Source organism: Centroberyx affinis, unplaced genomic scaffold, assembly GCF_046629955.1.
Source record: "Centroberyx affinis isolate AG114_WGS23_722 - 3 ecotype Tasmania unplaced genomic scaffold, CSIRO-AGI_Caff_v1 ptg000195l_1, whole genome shotgun sequence".
Lineage (NCBI taxonomy): Eukaryota > Metazoa > Chordata > Actinopteri > Beryciformes > Berycidae > Centroberyx > Centroberyx affinis.
Window position 1 is genome coordinate 111,660 of NW_027278888.1, and position 15,874 is coordinate 127,533.

Below are 15,874 nucleotides of genomic sequence, written 5' to 3' on the forward strand. Positions count from 1 at the left end.
GACCGGGATTAATCACAGCTGAACTCAGGCTTTCTGCGGGTGTCTCGCAATGAACATGTGCGAGAGCGACCCCGTCTCTTGGCAACAGGCAAATATTTGGCCACCAAGTTTCAGACACCTAAAAGAGTAAGTAGTCATAGTGTTATTTCCTTAATTCCTAACAAAAATAGCAGTTCCGTGAATGTAAACATGACAACATGACACATGGGACGACTCTACACAAGGTAAACGTAGAGTTAACTCAAACATTTCGTCGGGCTGCTTCTGATTATCTGTATTCCAGTTTGAGGATTCAGTTTCTGTGCAGTGCCTTACCTTGGGGAGAAAAAAAAAAAAAGCAGTACCCCCCTATCACAAACAGCCCGGCCCGTCTCAGGACAGGGTCACATGACCACACGGGGCTCCTACGCTCTCGTCGTCTGAGGCGTCGGATTAGTGAGAAATTAAAGGATCGACCTGTTTCTCAAGAGGCAAGACCCGGAACGAGCGTCGAGGCTTTCGCTATGGCTACAGTTTCAGGAGCGAGTCGACGGAAAAGAGCACTGTACGGCCGACCAAGCACAGCCATCAGCAGGAGGAAAGGAGGGTAGGGGGGAAGAGGGAGGGGGGGGGGGGGCAGTCATTGTAATTGGCAAGAAGAGAGACAGTCACCGATACAGCCAACGACAGCAGGATGGGATTTCGGACAGGAAAGCGAACAGTCCTCATTATCGGGAGAAAGGAGCAGGGAACAGGACAGGCTTTGGTAAAATGAGCGCAGATACTTCACTGGGGGGGAGGGGGGGGGGCAGGGAGGGGCGTGGGGGGGGGGTCCCGAATGCACAGTATATGTCCGCTCAGTCTGGTTCAAAGGTCATCAAGGTGAGAGTGTGTAAACTGGGAGGCAATGAGATGTTTTGTGTGTAAAATAGGTCGGTGATAGCAACTGTTTTGTGTGTGTGTGTGTGTGTGTGTGTGTGTGAGTCATGGCGGGTCATGAGTGCATGCGTCTGTGTTGGGTCAATTCATTTTCAATTCAGTCAATTCTAGCAGTCTTTTATTATTGTAATATTTGGCAATCAAAATGTTCTTCCAGTCTAATAAATAATGATTAATCACTTTTGTGGATTGTTGTTCCATAATGAGTTCAGAATTCAAAAACTGGAAATCTCGAGCAACAGAAAAGCTCTTATCTCCAATCTATAAAGAAATTAAATTAAAAATCAGAGCTGTATGAATTTTTAATCATCTAATGTAAATCACTCGCTTATTTTATTGTTATTTGTTGGTCTTTCCATTTCTCCTTCTTTAAATTATGCTTCATAATTGTATGTAACCTTGATATTTTCTTCCTTTTTTCTCATTTTAAGAAAAGTCAGTTGCATCAACTTGTTTGTAACCAGTTGAAGTGGCACTATGTTCATTTGCATTGTCCCTATCAAACTAATAAATAAAATGATTGAGAATGAAGGCTCTATCATTATTATGTGAATTAGGCTTCAAGTTTACATTTGAAAAGGAATAGAAAGTGAATTGAGCCCAACCCTGGTGTGTGTTGGTGTGCGCTTGGTTATGACGTGTCTGGGTTGTCTTCTGCAGGCTCGGGCGGGTCTTGCTGTCTGTACATGAAGGTGAGGAGGAACAGAGCCACGTCGTGGGAGCACCAGTAGGCCGTGTGCGAGGTCACCGCCGACCAATAGCGGCTCTCCACCAGGCCCTCCCGCAGCTCGAAGTCGATGCGTCGCTCCAACTCCACTGGAACACAGAAGAGAAGAGAAGTTACAGACCATGAACCCTTGTCCCATTTGTAGAGAAGAGAGGAAACTGCACTCAAAAGTAGGGCTGAACGATTTTGAAAAAATATCTAATTGCGATTATTTTGACTGATATTGCAATTGCGATATGATTTGCGATATTAGAGGGAATGATCATTTTTACATCATTATTCTAATTTTCATTGAAAAACGTATTACAATTATTATGGTGTGATTTTTGCGGGGATCTGTACCAAACAAAGATGTTTTCTTAAGTCTGTAGAATATGATGTGTAGGCCAGGACATCTCTGCAGCACCACAATATTTAATTTAAAATGGTATTTTGACACACATTTCACCTTTAACAAATATTCAGCCTCCTGCGATTTGAAAATTGCAGCAGGCCATATTGCGATTTTGATAAAATTTTGATTAATTGTTCAGCCCTACTCAAAAGTAAAAGAAAAATTAACATTCCATTTTAGAAAAAGGTTATAAGTGCATGATGATGTCTCAAGGCAAGTTCACACCAATCGGTTTATTCAATTTCTGGAGCATTTACTCCTTTAGTTTGGTGTGTTTGGCCAGGAGAGAACAATGCCATTCGAACTATGGTGGCACCAAATAACGGTACCAAGACGCCTGAAAATGCGAGTCTCTGTCCTCTTAACCAGTGAACTGCAGTGCGGTTTGTTAGGAGTGAGAACATAATCCAAACAAACTACAGGAAACAACCCCAAAATACAAGGTTTTATGGGTATAAGGAGATGGATGTTGACATCTGATAGCCAGCAGTACCTCATATTCAGCTGTTTCTTCATGTGTTATTAACTGATATGAACACCAGAGAAGAAGAGGCAGACAAGTCCATCATGCTTAGCTAAAGTTACAAGGACTGGAATCAGATCTGTTGTGTGAAGGATAGTACTTCTACCACAGGAGTAAATGTAATTATGATTAACTCTACTTACGCGAGGTGCTGTCCATGATAGCTGAGGTGGACTGGGACATGGCGGGCTCCACCTCCCTCCTCTCCTCCTCCTTCTGTTTCTCCTTCTCCTCGCCGTCCGTCGCCGTCGCTCCCTCTTCTCCCGATCCCGCGTTCTCCACCTCGGAGGCTCCGCCCTCCGAGTCGGACGGCTCCTCCTCCACTCCGCCCACCTGGCCGCTGGAGCGGGAAAAGCGGGAAAACAGGATTCCTCCGATTCCTTTCCCGATACTCGCAGCACCTGAGGGAGGAGAGACTGCTAGTTCAAGTATCGATCATTCATTCACTTGAACAATACTTTAAAGTGAACAAATTGAATTGGTTGATGATACTATATGATTCGTTCGCAGCAATTCAGTTACTAGTATTTGGGTTAGTAGCTCAGTTGCTGTATTGGACGTGGTTTCACACTGAAAAAACTATTCAGTTTAGGAGTTTACTCTTGGTCAGTGAGCATTTAATCAGGTTCTGGTTTTTACATGTAAAAACCAGAACCAGGAACGCAAAAGCTGCTGAATCAAACTAATGCCCAGACGCTGCATGTTGGGTAGGCCCTATTCTGCCAAAAAGTTCAGTCTTTACAGATTTAAGTGAGTCCAAATTCATGCCAGTAGACGTAGTTTACTTCAAAGGTACGAAGGTGAATCAAACGAACCGTTCCTGAATCAGTTCACTACTGTCCAACAGCCTGAAAGAACCAAGTTAAAACAACTGTTCTTGTCACCACTAGAAACCACAGGGAAGAGACATAAGCCAACTACACAGTGTTTCCTCTGTGATTGGGGGTATTTTTTAGTTTAGGTTCCACTTCTGTCCCTGTTTTGGTCCTATTTATGGTTTTGATTTGATTTGATTCGATTCAGGTGCCATGCAGTCTGTGTGAGTATAACAAACTCAGGCATCAGGAAAAGTATGTTGCTGTTTTTCCCAGGCTTTACAGATAGTAAAGTTTCCACGTAGAATCCACCTTTTCTTAAGTAGATCTCACCTCTGTCATAATCATCTAACCAAATAAAAATAAAAGCAGAAATTGAAGTAATTCTGTTGTAAAGCAAACTTCCCACCTCATCATATAAAAGAAAAGAACAGAAAATAAAATGAATTTAATTTTCAATTTCTTCCAAATTACATAACAGATTCTATTCTGTATAACGGTGATTCTCAACCTTTTTCATATCAAGGACCCCTAATTTAGTCCACATTAGAGCCACGGACCCCCATTTGATGAGATTTTGTCTGACTCAAATCTTTTTTTTTATTGGTGGATATGATTTTGTCCAGAATTCCATGACTATCTGTACTGTAGGCAGAGAGATAACAGTGAACTACTATTGTAGTACTACTAATTGTGTTAACTTCTTATAAATGAAATAATGCTGAAGTTTAACAATTCATCAACTTGCTGGGGACCCCCTGGAACTCCCTCAAGGACCGCTGGTGGTCCCCGGACCCCATGTTGAGAACCGCTGCTGTATAAGACTGAACCTTCCTAGTACAGGCTGAAATCCTTTTTTGTCTGGATACTGGATACAATTCTTATCACAACTAATATCATTAATCAAGAATACACCTGTTTTTTTTTTTGTTTTTTAGATGTAAATTAGGCCTAGTTTAAGTCATACTGTTACTTTAATTTCTCATTCTCTGGAACAGTAACAGCTGAATGAACGCATAGGAAACATTCAGTAGGGAGCAAGTCCACAGTTTACTGCACAGTAACCATCCCCCTGCAGCCTGTCGTCAGTTTAAAGTGCCCTTTAGAGTGCTGTTCACTCTCCACTCCACATCTGATGCATAAAGGAAAAGTAGCATCACGGCCCCACACTGTCAGTCCGGGAGACAAGAGGTAATTGCACTCTATTGATCTGTTTAGGCTGCGCTTTGCTGTCCACTGCTTGTCCTGCTACAATATCGGCTATGCAAGCAACTCCTGTCTCCCTCGGCTCAGATCAAGTCGTTCCTCGCAATATCTTTGTGGCTGTTTGTGGCCGAGGGGGGATTTTAGTTTGGGTTTCAATATCACAGTCCGTCACAGTTTAAGTCCTCGAGTTTGGCTTACAGAATCTGGATACTTGGAGGAAAAAACCCATCCTCTCACATTTTTACACTGTTAGATATCATTAATTTGTGTTCAATACATTCCAGGAGTTATTTTGTGATGAAGTGTATTTTTTTGGTTTACTCACTTTCCCTCAACCTGCCTCATCTACTTCTACTTCAGTTAGTGATTTCCTACATTTCCCAGCATGCCCTTCAACAACCCCAGAGAAAGAGGGCTCTCTCTCTGCTGTAGTCGGAGAGAGTTTTTTCAGTTGAGAAAAAGTGAGAGTGGAGAGACAACGACGCAGTGGTGGGTTTTTTTTTCACATTACAAAAAAAGTCGTCAAAGAGGGTGTTGCATTTCACAGGCTACAGGCGACAGATCTGCAAAGGTGGAAGCTGTGACTGCATTGCATTCTGGTCTATTTCGTGCTAACTGTGGGTGGAGAATTTCATTTCATTTCATTTCATTTCAAACCTTTATTAAAACTCGAAAAACCATTGAGGTTGCCCTCATTTACAATGATGTCGAGTTACAAACAAGTTCAAAGTTTTTAAATAAATAGGACAAGACATAGATGAGAATAAAGAAAATCATTTAAAACAGTTACACATTGAGGCAGGGAGGTTTGTGATCATGGTTTTAAATTCTCCATGGGTTAGTAGAGTATTGATTTTTAGTGTGTGTTGAAGTTATAGAACTCAGCCTTTTATTTTAGTGCTCCAAATTCTTGGAGAATTTGGAGCACTAAAATAAAAGGCTGATTTTGGTCTCTCTGCCTCCTCTACGATGGATTTCTCCCTGTATGATTGTTGAACGTCTCTTGATTGCAAAATGGCAGCTCTAGAAACAAGCCCTCGCTATCTATCTATCGGTCTGTCTGTCATCCATAGGCCCATAACCCCTCCCCGTCTCCTCACCCATGATGCTGGCCTTGCCCAGGTTGGTGATGGACTCTCCGTAGTGCCGTCGGGCCTGGGGGGGCGAGGTGCAGGGGCTGGGGATGCTCTCCGTGTCCGACACCGACGCGCTCTCCTTCAGCGGGTTCAGCAGCGTGGGCCGGATCTGGTCGTACGGCGTCGGGCTGGTGGTGTTATACCTGCCAGGGCGACGGAAAAAATCATTTCTACCCGTCTCTCTCCTCAGCTCTTATTTCATTTTCTGGCACTTCATCATCACGCTCTATAATCATGCACCTGTCTTCTTCTTCAAATAAATATTTACAGCTTTTCTTCCCGGCTTATATTACTTGCCTCACACTTTCCTATCGTACATGATCAGACTATGGACACAGGAGCATTTTGTCAGATATATTGTCATCTATTGTGTTTCTGACCCTTGAACTCTTTACTATTGGTTGGTTATAATGTTGGTAAGGTGGAGATTTAAGTTCAAGTCACTGCTGTGGTGTTTTTTTTGCATTGCACTTCCCAAGAAAACATGTCAAAAGTAATAGAAAAACACAGACAAATGAGAGGAGAGAGAGACAGATACAGAAACAGTATTTTGTCTGTTAGGCTCTTATACTAATAAAATGACATGACTGGTCTTACCAGTGTATTTGAACAGGTGAAATGTTGCTGTAGTGCTTTAAGACGAGGGGCTCCAATCTGTATGCCTGGAAATGAAAAAAAACAATACATGCTTACATAAAATACATACTTTTAATATGAATAAAAACGCTGCAGTCGGGTAAAAATCTCAAAATTGTGTCAATTTATTTATTAATGTTTTTACTTGAACTAAAGAATTATACAGTCCTCTATGGCTGCCAATCTTTTCTGCCAATCAAAGTTTGTCTTAATCCTTAAGGTGATTGTTTGGTATGAGATTTTCACTCAACAACAGCAATAAGACACACACTTTCTCTCATTCACTACCATACTCTCAATTTATTTCCCATACTTGTTATTTATGCATTTTGATCTTTTTGTACCATTTGTTTTGATGTAATTTGTGTCATTGTTTGTCATCTTGATTTTTTCTCTCTCCCATAACATCTGTCTCTACTTGCTCTTGTCTTGAAGTAAAAATAATCCTTTCTATCTTTTTTACCTCTGCTGTTATTTCCTTTCCAAGCACTTCTCTTGCAGACTTTTGCTCTATTTTCTAGTTTTTGATGATCAAGGAATTTAAGGTTATTCTAATGTAAATTGATCTGGATAAGAGTATCAGCTAAATGGCAAAAATGAATATAAAATATAGATATATTTTGTGATGAAGTGTTGTGATTTACTTTTTTGGTGAACCCACTTTCCCTCAACCTGCCTCATCTACTTCTACTTCAGTTAGTAATTTCCTACATTTCCCAGAATGCCCTTCAACATATATATATGTAGGTGGAGAGAGTTTTTTCAGTTGAGAAAAAGTGAGAGTGGAGAGACAACGATGCGATGGTGTTTTTTTTCACATCACAAAAGAGTCATCAAAGAGGGTGTTGCATTTCACAAGCTACAGGTGACAGATCTGCAAAGGTGGAAGCTGTGACTGCATTAGTTGATCTGGATAAGAGCATCAGCTAAATGGCAAAAATGAATATAAAACGTACGTATAAACTATAACTACCAGTTATAAATCTACTCCAAAGCCTAAGCACCTATAACACACAGTGGGTGTTGTGGTGAAAGGCGGCTCACCACAGGGTCGGTGGGATGGAATATGTTGAAGAGACGCTGGCAGATAGACGTGGGCAGGATGTGGTCCTGCACACCGTTGTTTCCTGGACGGATCCCTCGTAACGCCAAGAAAACAGCCAGAGGAGAGCCCATGCAGAAGAAGTTCTCCACCTGCAACACACACACAGCAGCCTCCAGGTTAGAGAGGCAGGATTATGACTGGAAGGTCGCTGGTTGAATCCCACAGCCCTCCTTAATCATTTGAATTGGATCTTTTTCAAGATGCAGATCAGAAACGACAGTCGTTAAACCTATGTTGTCATGTGATGCTGATGAGCGGAGGGGTTGCTGGTTTGAGACACGCCATGGGCAAATGCTTGCCAGTGGCCTGTAACCATTGGTTACACATATACAGTAAAACACGTCAACATTACCTTGAATTTCAAGGGGGGCACTGCTACAGACGAGGAGGTCTGCAAACGCTGGAACTGATCCTCCAAGTCCCTCAACCTGTAAGAGACATGGATATTATACTCAGATTATACACAATAAATATTACTTAAATTCTAGACAGCTATGTGCCTACCAGGCTGTTTTAAACTTAAAGACTGCCAAAATGAGACATCCGCCATTTGAAAAGCACTTAAGCCCTATTCACATGGGACTAGTATTATATGGGTCTTTATGTGTGTCATGAAATGCATTGGATACAGTTGTATAAGGTCAAGATTTTACAATTTGTCCCCTTCTGATTTACAAAGTAAAACTTGACGTTTGTGCTGAAAATGCATTCTGAACCTTCCTCTATCGATTCCACTACTGCCTCCATTTTTCATTACAGGAGGAAGACAGCAATCGCACGCCAAAGACAAATTACAGCTGAAATTACAGTTCGATTCAGACGCTGTCAGTATTATCAGGGGAGCCTTGCCTTCACCAAAATACAGGAGCTAATTTGTGCTGGAATTTTGACTTTCTAAAATACAGACATAGCAGATTCGCATGGGATTAAAATCCCCAACGATCTCCACAATGATTGCAGATCACTGGATGTCCCGATGGAATATTAGTCCCATGTGAATAGGGCTTTTAGTCTGACAAAATGATTCTCATCATGTAAATAAAACTTACTACCAAAGTTAAGACCTCTGCTTACAAAATAGCAACATTTAAAAGGATTACAAGTAGGGCTGAACAATTAATCGAAATCGCAATATGGCCTACTGCAATTTTCAAATCGCAGGAGGCGCAATTTTTGTTAAAGGCAAAATGTGTGTCAAAATACCATAATAATTGAAATATTGTGGTGCTGCAGAGATGTCCTGGCCTACACATCATATTCTACAGACTTAAGAAAACATCTTTGTTTGGTACAGATCCTCGCAAAAATCACACCATAATCATTTTAATACGTTTTTCAATGAGAATGAGAATAATGATGTAAAAATTATCATTCCCTCTAATATCACAATTGCAATATCAGTCAAAATTAGATATTTTTTCAAAATCGTTCAGCCCTAATTACAAGTATCTTTGAAATCTTCAATAAAATAGATTTGGACTTTCTTGAATGAAACTCCCATCAGCAGAATAAAGAGCGCTGCAGTACCTGAGTCGCGTCAGTCTCAGTTGCTCCTGCAGGTGGCGCTCCTCGTGGCTCGGCCAGCGGGCTTCCGTCTCCTCCGGGTCCGGCGCCTCTTGATGATGAAAGCGCACCGGGTCCCAGCCCGTCATGATGTCGAAGGTGATGACGCAGCCCAGCGAGTGCGACACGATGGAAACCTTCCCGTTCTCCTCGAACTCGGGGTTCCGCGAGCAGAAGAGCGTGTAGAGGCGATTCAGCTCCAGGGTCAGACCCCTGGTGATCTGCACACACACACACACACACACACACACACACACACACACACACACACACACTCCTCAAATCAGCTTATTGAAGCCTAACCATCTGACCATCTTACTTTTGGGTACGTTTCATGCAGAAAATGACTTGTAGATGTAAAAATAAGCCTTTATTTTACTTTTTAAAGTGTATACAAAAACTACAAAAGTTCACATTTCTTTCACAGCCTCCAAACACATGCTAAACTTGTTTGACTGCCTCATACTTTGCATGAAAATTTCAGTCCTTGAAGCCAAGTTTCTATGAGGCAGTGCAGTGTTGCAGAAGCGGCCAGATCCAACACACACTAATGCAAATAAGTGAATTATTTACTTCAGTTGTAACTTTTTTTTAATCGAGTTTAACTTATTTAAATAGATTTGTTTCATTGTCTCAATTAAATAATCTAATGTTTCCAAATCAGGCAGTACCATTATTCAGTGTTATGCAAACCAGCTGAGCCAGGACTGAGTCTGGTTTCAATACATTACTTCTGACTGGAGGAGCTGACTACAGGCTCATGAGACTCGCATCCCCAAAATGCCACCGATGTGACGGGAACAAACTACGGCAGAACGGCTGCGAGAACACAGAAGTAGGTTGCATCTATTTCTTTATCTGCTGTACCAGAGCAGAGAATAGGGAGAGAGAGAGAGAAAGAGAGAGAGAGAGAGAAAGACGGGAAGGAGTCTCACCTCGTCTCTGTACAGAGGGCTGGTGTAGTACATGATGTCCATGGCGCTGCTGTTCAGCATGTCTCTGAGACCTCGCACTTTGTCTGGGGTGATGGAGTCCACTGTGTCTGCAGGAACAACACACACACACACACACACACACACACACAGCATCAAACACAGTCAGCAGATACTCCAAAAACTTAATATATCACAAATATAATCCCCCCATGATTTATGGAATGGGAAAAAATATATCTCTAGTATACACATTTATTATCATGTTTTCAATCTTGATGATAGATGCCATTTTCTTGTGAAATATTGAATATTCCCTCCCTCTAGGCTTCTTCTAATAATCAATCAAATAAAATAGCCTGATAAAGGAAAATTGAAAATCATCACTCAGCATGTTAAAGCGTGCAGCGAGGGCATCGCTTTGTTTCGGTCTGCTCTGGTCGAGAGCCAGAAAGTTTGGGGAAGCCTGGTACCTCCGTCCAGAGCCAGTTTGGACCTCCACTCCACAGGAAGGAACTCCACATGCTCCGTGGTGCGATCGGAGAAATGCTTCTCCTCCATCTTCCTGGCAGCGTCTCTCATCCTGCACACCAGCCAAGACAACAACTCAGTAACACTTAGCGTTATTCTTCTTCCCCGTCTCCAACCTCCAGAAGAGTTATCGTAAACTAAAACTAAGACATAAACTAAGACATAAACTAGGTGTTCAAAAACCTTGTTGTAAACTGAAATATAAATAAAAACAAGTCTTTTCTTGTCTTTTTATGTGCAGGGTAGAAAAAAAAGAGAATGAATTTTGGGTAGAGAATTTTCATCCATTTTTACTGAATGCTAATTGAAAAATTAATGTAAATAAATAAAAAAGAAAAAGATTTTGCTCTTCTATTATAATACCTTCAAAAAATACCGCCCCTACCAAAAATACTACAACTAGAAATGAAACAAAAAAAACAACTTAACAAAAACAGCCAAAACCACACTGACAACTAACCAAAACTTAACTGAAACTCAAATAAAAACTGAAAACTATATAAAAATAAAAATCTAATCTAAAACTCCCGTTCACTCACATGCTGGTGTTCCTGATGATGCGGCCCTGGTCCATCTTCTGGCCGATGCCGTGGACCACGAAGACGATGTGCGTGGTTTCGGGCGGCGTGTCCTCGGGCGCCGCCTCCTCCACGTACCCCCGGTGGAGACGGGTCCCGCTGCTGGAGGCTGGGGACGCAGGAGGGAGCATCACTGTCTGAGCTGATACTGCATGTATATACTAGTAATGTGTCTATGTTTGTTTAGTCAGGGTTCTCACACTGTCAGAAATAAAGGTGCAGACTTGTATAGCCCCAGAGACAAAAAGTACAACTCTGGAGCTTTTTTTTCATGGCTATGGCCTTGATGTAAAATTCCCAGACTTTTTAAATAACTTTCCACAACAGATGCTGCGTTCCATTCAAAGTTGGAGGTCAGAAATTTTGCGTTCCTACTAGGAAAAATGCAGTGGAATGGCCCTTTAAGTCAGAATTCCAGAAACTCTAAAATGCCAAATATAATTGACACTAGAGCTGCAACGATTAATCGATTAGTTGTCAACTATTAAATTAACTGCCAACTATTTTGATAATCGATTAATCGGTTTGAGTAATTTTTTAAGAAAAATAAGTCAAAATTCTCAGATTCCAGCTTCTTAAATGTGAATATTTTCTGGTTTCTTTACTCCTCTATAACAGTAAACTGAATATCTTTGGGTTGTGGACAACACAAGACATTTGAGGACGTCATCTTGGGCTTTGGGAAACACTGATCCACATTTTCCACCATTTTCTGACATTTTATAGACCAAACAACTAATCAATTAATCGAGAAAATAATTGACAGATTAATCGACAATGAAAATAATCGTTAGTTGCAGCCCTAATTGACACTGCATTAGCGGTTGCATGGGTAACAGTATTTTACACTAAGCAAACTTAAATCTCGAGGTCAGAGGTCGGAAATTTCAACTGAGAACTTCTGACGTCAGACTTTGAATGGAACGCAGCATAAAAGTCAGCCTGCTTCTATGACCCACTAATCCTTCATGGTTTGTTAATGCTGTTTTTCAGCTCAGAAAAGCTGTAAATCAGTAACCAGTCTTGTTTCCACTGCAGTTTGGCTTTGGCTGTGGTGAAGTGGCCACACAAGCTGAAAACCACCATCTAATGCAATGGATGTGTGACACAAGTTGTAAAATACAGTCTGGTATATTCCTGTGAATTCCCTTATTTGTAAAATTCTCTGATATTCCATGACTTGCCCAGAGAATTGATCAAATTCCCTGTCCTTGATCAGTAGGGATCCCTGTTTAGTCTACTGTCACATTCTACTTCTTGGTCTGCACTATAGGTTTGGCCCTGTATTGGACCTTCACCTTGTGTGTCAATCCTGCATTGATGCATTGACTGACTGTCTTGTGACGTGTCAGCACTGATTAACTGATTAAAAGCAAACAAATAACACCAGATAACAAATAACACAAAGATCTGAGAACAAATCGATTGTGTGTCGTGTAGAGAGATAGCTCATGGCCTCTAGTACTGGAAAATGCAAAATACTGTATAAAAATGTAAAAAAAAAAGGGCCAATCTCAAAAATAATACCAAGGCACACTTTTTGCAGTGAAAAATATTCAAAAGCCTTTATTATATTGGCTTACATTGATGACTAGTGATACATTACATTACAGGGAGTTACATCTTCATGATCTAACTCCCTGGTTCCCAAGAGCACCTTTTTTTGACTCCAGCAACTTCACTTTTCACGGACAGTGTGCCACGCTCTGTATCTTCTCAAATCTGATCCACGTACCTTTGGAGAAGCCCAGTTTCTGCGTGACGGTGCGTGCGATCTTGGAGGTGGTGGCGTCGCTGTACAGATACACCTCGTCCACGCTGTGCCAGTCCACATGGCTCCGGCTCAGCTTCAGACTGTGGATCGCTGGGAGAGAGAGAGAGAGAGAGAGTCGCAGGGGCGGTGATTAACACACAGCGACATAATTCATCCAACTTAATTAAAACAAACACCGTCTCTGGAGATTTTATAACTCCCATTTCCCCCTGATGGTGGGTGTGTGTATATGTGTGTGTGTGTGTCTGTGTGTGTGTGTGTGTGTGCATGAAACTCCATTGCATTGAAGTCTATTTTTCCCTCCACCTCCTCTCCTCTCAGGTGAGCTTCTGCACGTCCTTTTGGTTCAGCTGTAGTCAGCTAAAATAGGATCACCTGACTTGTTTTGTGGTCCTGTTCTGAATGGCAGGGGTACCCCCCCAACACACACACACACACACACACACACACTCACCTATTTACCCTCTCACCTCCACCTCCAACCTCTCTCTACCTGCCTCTCTCTTTACCTCTCTCTCTTCTTACCTCTCCATCTGTCTCTCTCACACACACACTAATTTCCACACACACACATCTCTAACGCTGTCACACACACACGTCTTCCCAGCTAACACACACACCTCTCTCTCGCAGTCTAATTTCTCACACACATATAACAAACACCCGCACAAATTAACGCACACCTCTAACACAGTCTATTTTCTCCCTCACATACATCTCACATCCCTCTCTCTCCCTCTCTCTCTCTCTCTCTCTCTCTCTCTCTTGCACACACACACACACACAGTCACACCATCCCCCCTACCGTCCTTGCTGTCCACCGTTGTGGTCACCGCCTCCATCTCGTAGGTGTCCCTCATCTGTTGCCCCCGGAAACGGGCGAGATGCTCCAGCTCGATGAGGTCGCTCTCGTCCTCCTCCAGGGGAAGCCAGGTGCCGTCGATGAACCACTGACCCCGCATCACAGGAATACGGTCTTGTTCTGAGGGACACGACGGGACGTTTATGACACCGTTTAAAAAGGTTTAAAAGTTTAGGCTTGGTTTAACGGCACATCCCATACAGAAGATTAAAAAAAGCACTTTAAAAAAGAGAGAGGAAAAAAGAGATGCAAACTGTGCGAGTGAGACAAAAAAAAACAGACGGGCCATTCTAAAAATGTCTCGTCCTGAAAGAAGAAAGTGAAACTAACAACAAGATGAAACAAGTGAGTTTGTTAGTAGGAACTGAGTTCTATCAAAAACAAAACAAGGAGGAGAATCGTATGAAAACAGCAAAAAAATGGGAGGATGTTTACTGTAACATTGCTCTGCTGAAGGATAGATTTTGTACAGATAGGTCTTCAACACTAGTACTGACTCTTCTACTACTGTTATTATTAGTAGTATTATTAATAATAGTTGTAGCAGTAGTAGTGGTAGCAGTAGTAGTAGAAGTATTAATAGTAGAATTAAAACTTATTTAACAAGGCAGATTGAGTATGTATAGCAACATTACGGCAATGGTCTGAGGAAATAGCTGCAGGGGGAGGGACAGTTACACACACATACACATACACACACACACACACACACCTGCAAGCTGCCCAGCACATTTACTGCTGGCCACAGTGCATTTACTGAGCAGTTCCAGCAAAGCACTCAGGGATTAAATGTCTGGCTCAAGGGCACATAAACTTTTATAATTAGTAGTAGTGGGAGGAGAAGTAGCAGTAATAGTTGTAGTAGTTGTAGTAGTAGTGGCACTGGTGGTAATAGTGGTACTACTAGCGCTTTTTAATTATTAGTAGATGTAGTAGCAGAGGATGTAACAGTAGTAGTAGTAATAGTAGTAATAGTGGAAATAGTAGTAGCCTATTTTTTAATTAGTAGCAGTCACAGTAATAGTAGGTGTAGTAATTGTAGCACCAACAGTAGTAGTAGGCTAGTAGTAGTAATAGTAGTAATAGTAGTAATAGTTGTAGTGCTAGTAATAGCAGTGGTGTAGGTAGTATTAGTAGTGGTAGTAGAGGTGGTAATAGTAGCAGTAGTACTGTTTAATTAATAGTAGTAGTAGTAGTAGTACTAGTACTGGTAGTGGTAGTTGTGATAGTACTGCTGGTAGTAGTAACAACACTTGTAAGAGTAATGGTAGTAGTGGTAATAGTAGTGGTAGTAATAGTGGGGATAGTAGTGGAGATAGTAGTTACAGTAGTAGCATTAGTAAGAATAACGCTAGTAGTAGTCTAGTCATCATATCATAAACAATATGACATAAACAATATTCATGCTCACGGTTCCAGTACACCGGGTAGCACTCCTTCTCCTTGACGTCCACTTCATAGAGCCCCCCTCTGACACACACAGCCTCCACGTTGATGCTGATGCCGTCCAGGTCCCTCCTGTCCTCGGACACCGAGCCCCGCTCCCGCCCGCCCCGCTGCACCGCCGGTTCCGCCTGGACACTTCCCCCGTCTGCCGCGCTCTCCGGCTGGACCTCGGACCCGGCGGCCTCCCCCTCGGCCTCGGTGGGACCGCTGGGGCGTTTGACCTTGTCAGGGTTCAACTCGCAGAATCTCCGGTAGACGACCTCGATTTTTAAAGAGTCGTGTCCGACAAATGGCTTCCACGTCCGCTTGTCTTCTTTGTAAAACCACCGGACCTCCTCCGGCCCCAGCTCCGTGACGACTTCACCCCGGTGCCTGGAGCCGTTGGACCGGTTCCGTTTCTTGGTGGTGACATTCCCGTCACTTTCGGTGTAGTTTGGGTCGATGTCCAGATACGCTGCTCCCGAATATTCTTCCTCCACCAGGCCCAGCATCATGCCATCCTGGGATAACCGGTGGTGGTCCCCTCGTAACAGCGGCAGGTGTCTGTCCAAGCCGGGCTGCACCGGGTCCATCTCCCCGGGAATAACGGTCTCTCCCATCGGGTCCTCGTCGTAGCAGGACACAAACACATCATTTGCCATATCCCAGTCATTACTGCTGACAGAGTTATTCTCCGAGCTCTGTTGGCGGACAGTCGATTTATCCTTTAAATTGCTCATGACTTCGCC

The 15,874-nt window shown here is 42.5% G+C and overlaps 1 protein-coding gene across 1 annotated transcript; it reads right to left on the minus strand.

Annotated features, from left to right (window-relative positions):
• Positions 1–1,549: 1,549 nt before the first annotated feature.
• On the minus strand, positions 1,550–15,865 carry ddhd1b (DDHD domain containing 1b). The gene is made up of 13 exons (XM_071538359.1): positions 15,112–15,865; positions 13,644–13,820; positions 12,800–12,928; positions 11,026–11,173; positions 10,429–10,538; positions 9,959–10,065; positions 8,988–9,244; positions 7,813–7,888; positions 7,400–7,549; positions 6,317–6,381; positions 5,684–5,862; positions 2,706–2,963; positions 1,550–1,734 (listed from the first exon to the last, which is right to left on the minus strand). The coding sequence occupies exons 1-13, from the start codon at positions 15,863–15,865 to the stop codon at positions 1,550–1,552; spliced, it is 2,595 nt and encodes an 864-aa protein (XP_071394460.1).
• Positions 15,866–15,874: the final 9 nt, after the last annotated feature.

Bases quoted from the DNA above. Each gene is read 5' to 3' on its own strand.
- ddhd1b (XM_071538359.1), bottom strand. From the start codon at position 15,865: ATGAGCAATTTAAAGGATAAATCGACTGTCCGCCAACAGAGCTCGGAG. The intron at 12,929-13,643 runs GTAGGGGGGATG...TCTCTCTCCCAG, and splicing joins AACGGTGGACAGCAAGGACG to CGATCCACAGTCTGAAGCTG. The intron at 9,245-9,958 runs GTGAGACTCCTT...GTGTGTGTGCAG, and splicing joins GCCCTCTGTACAGAGACGAG to ATCACCAGGGGTCTGACCCT.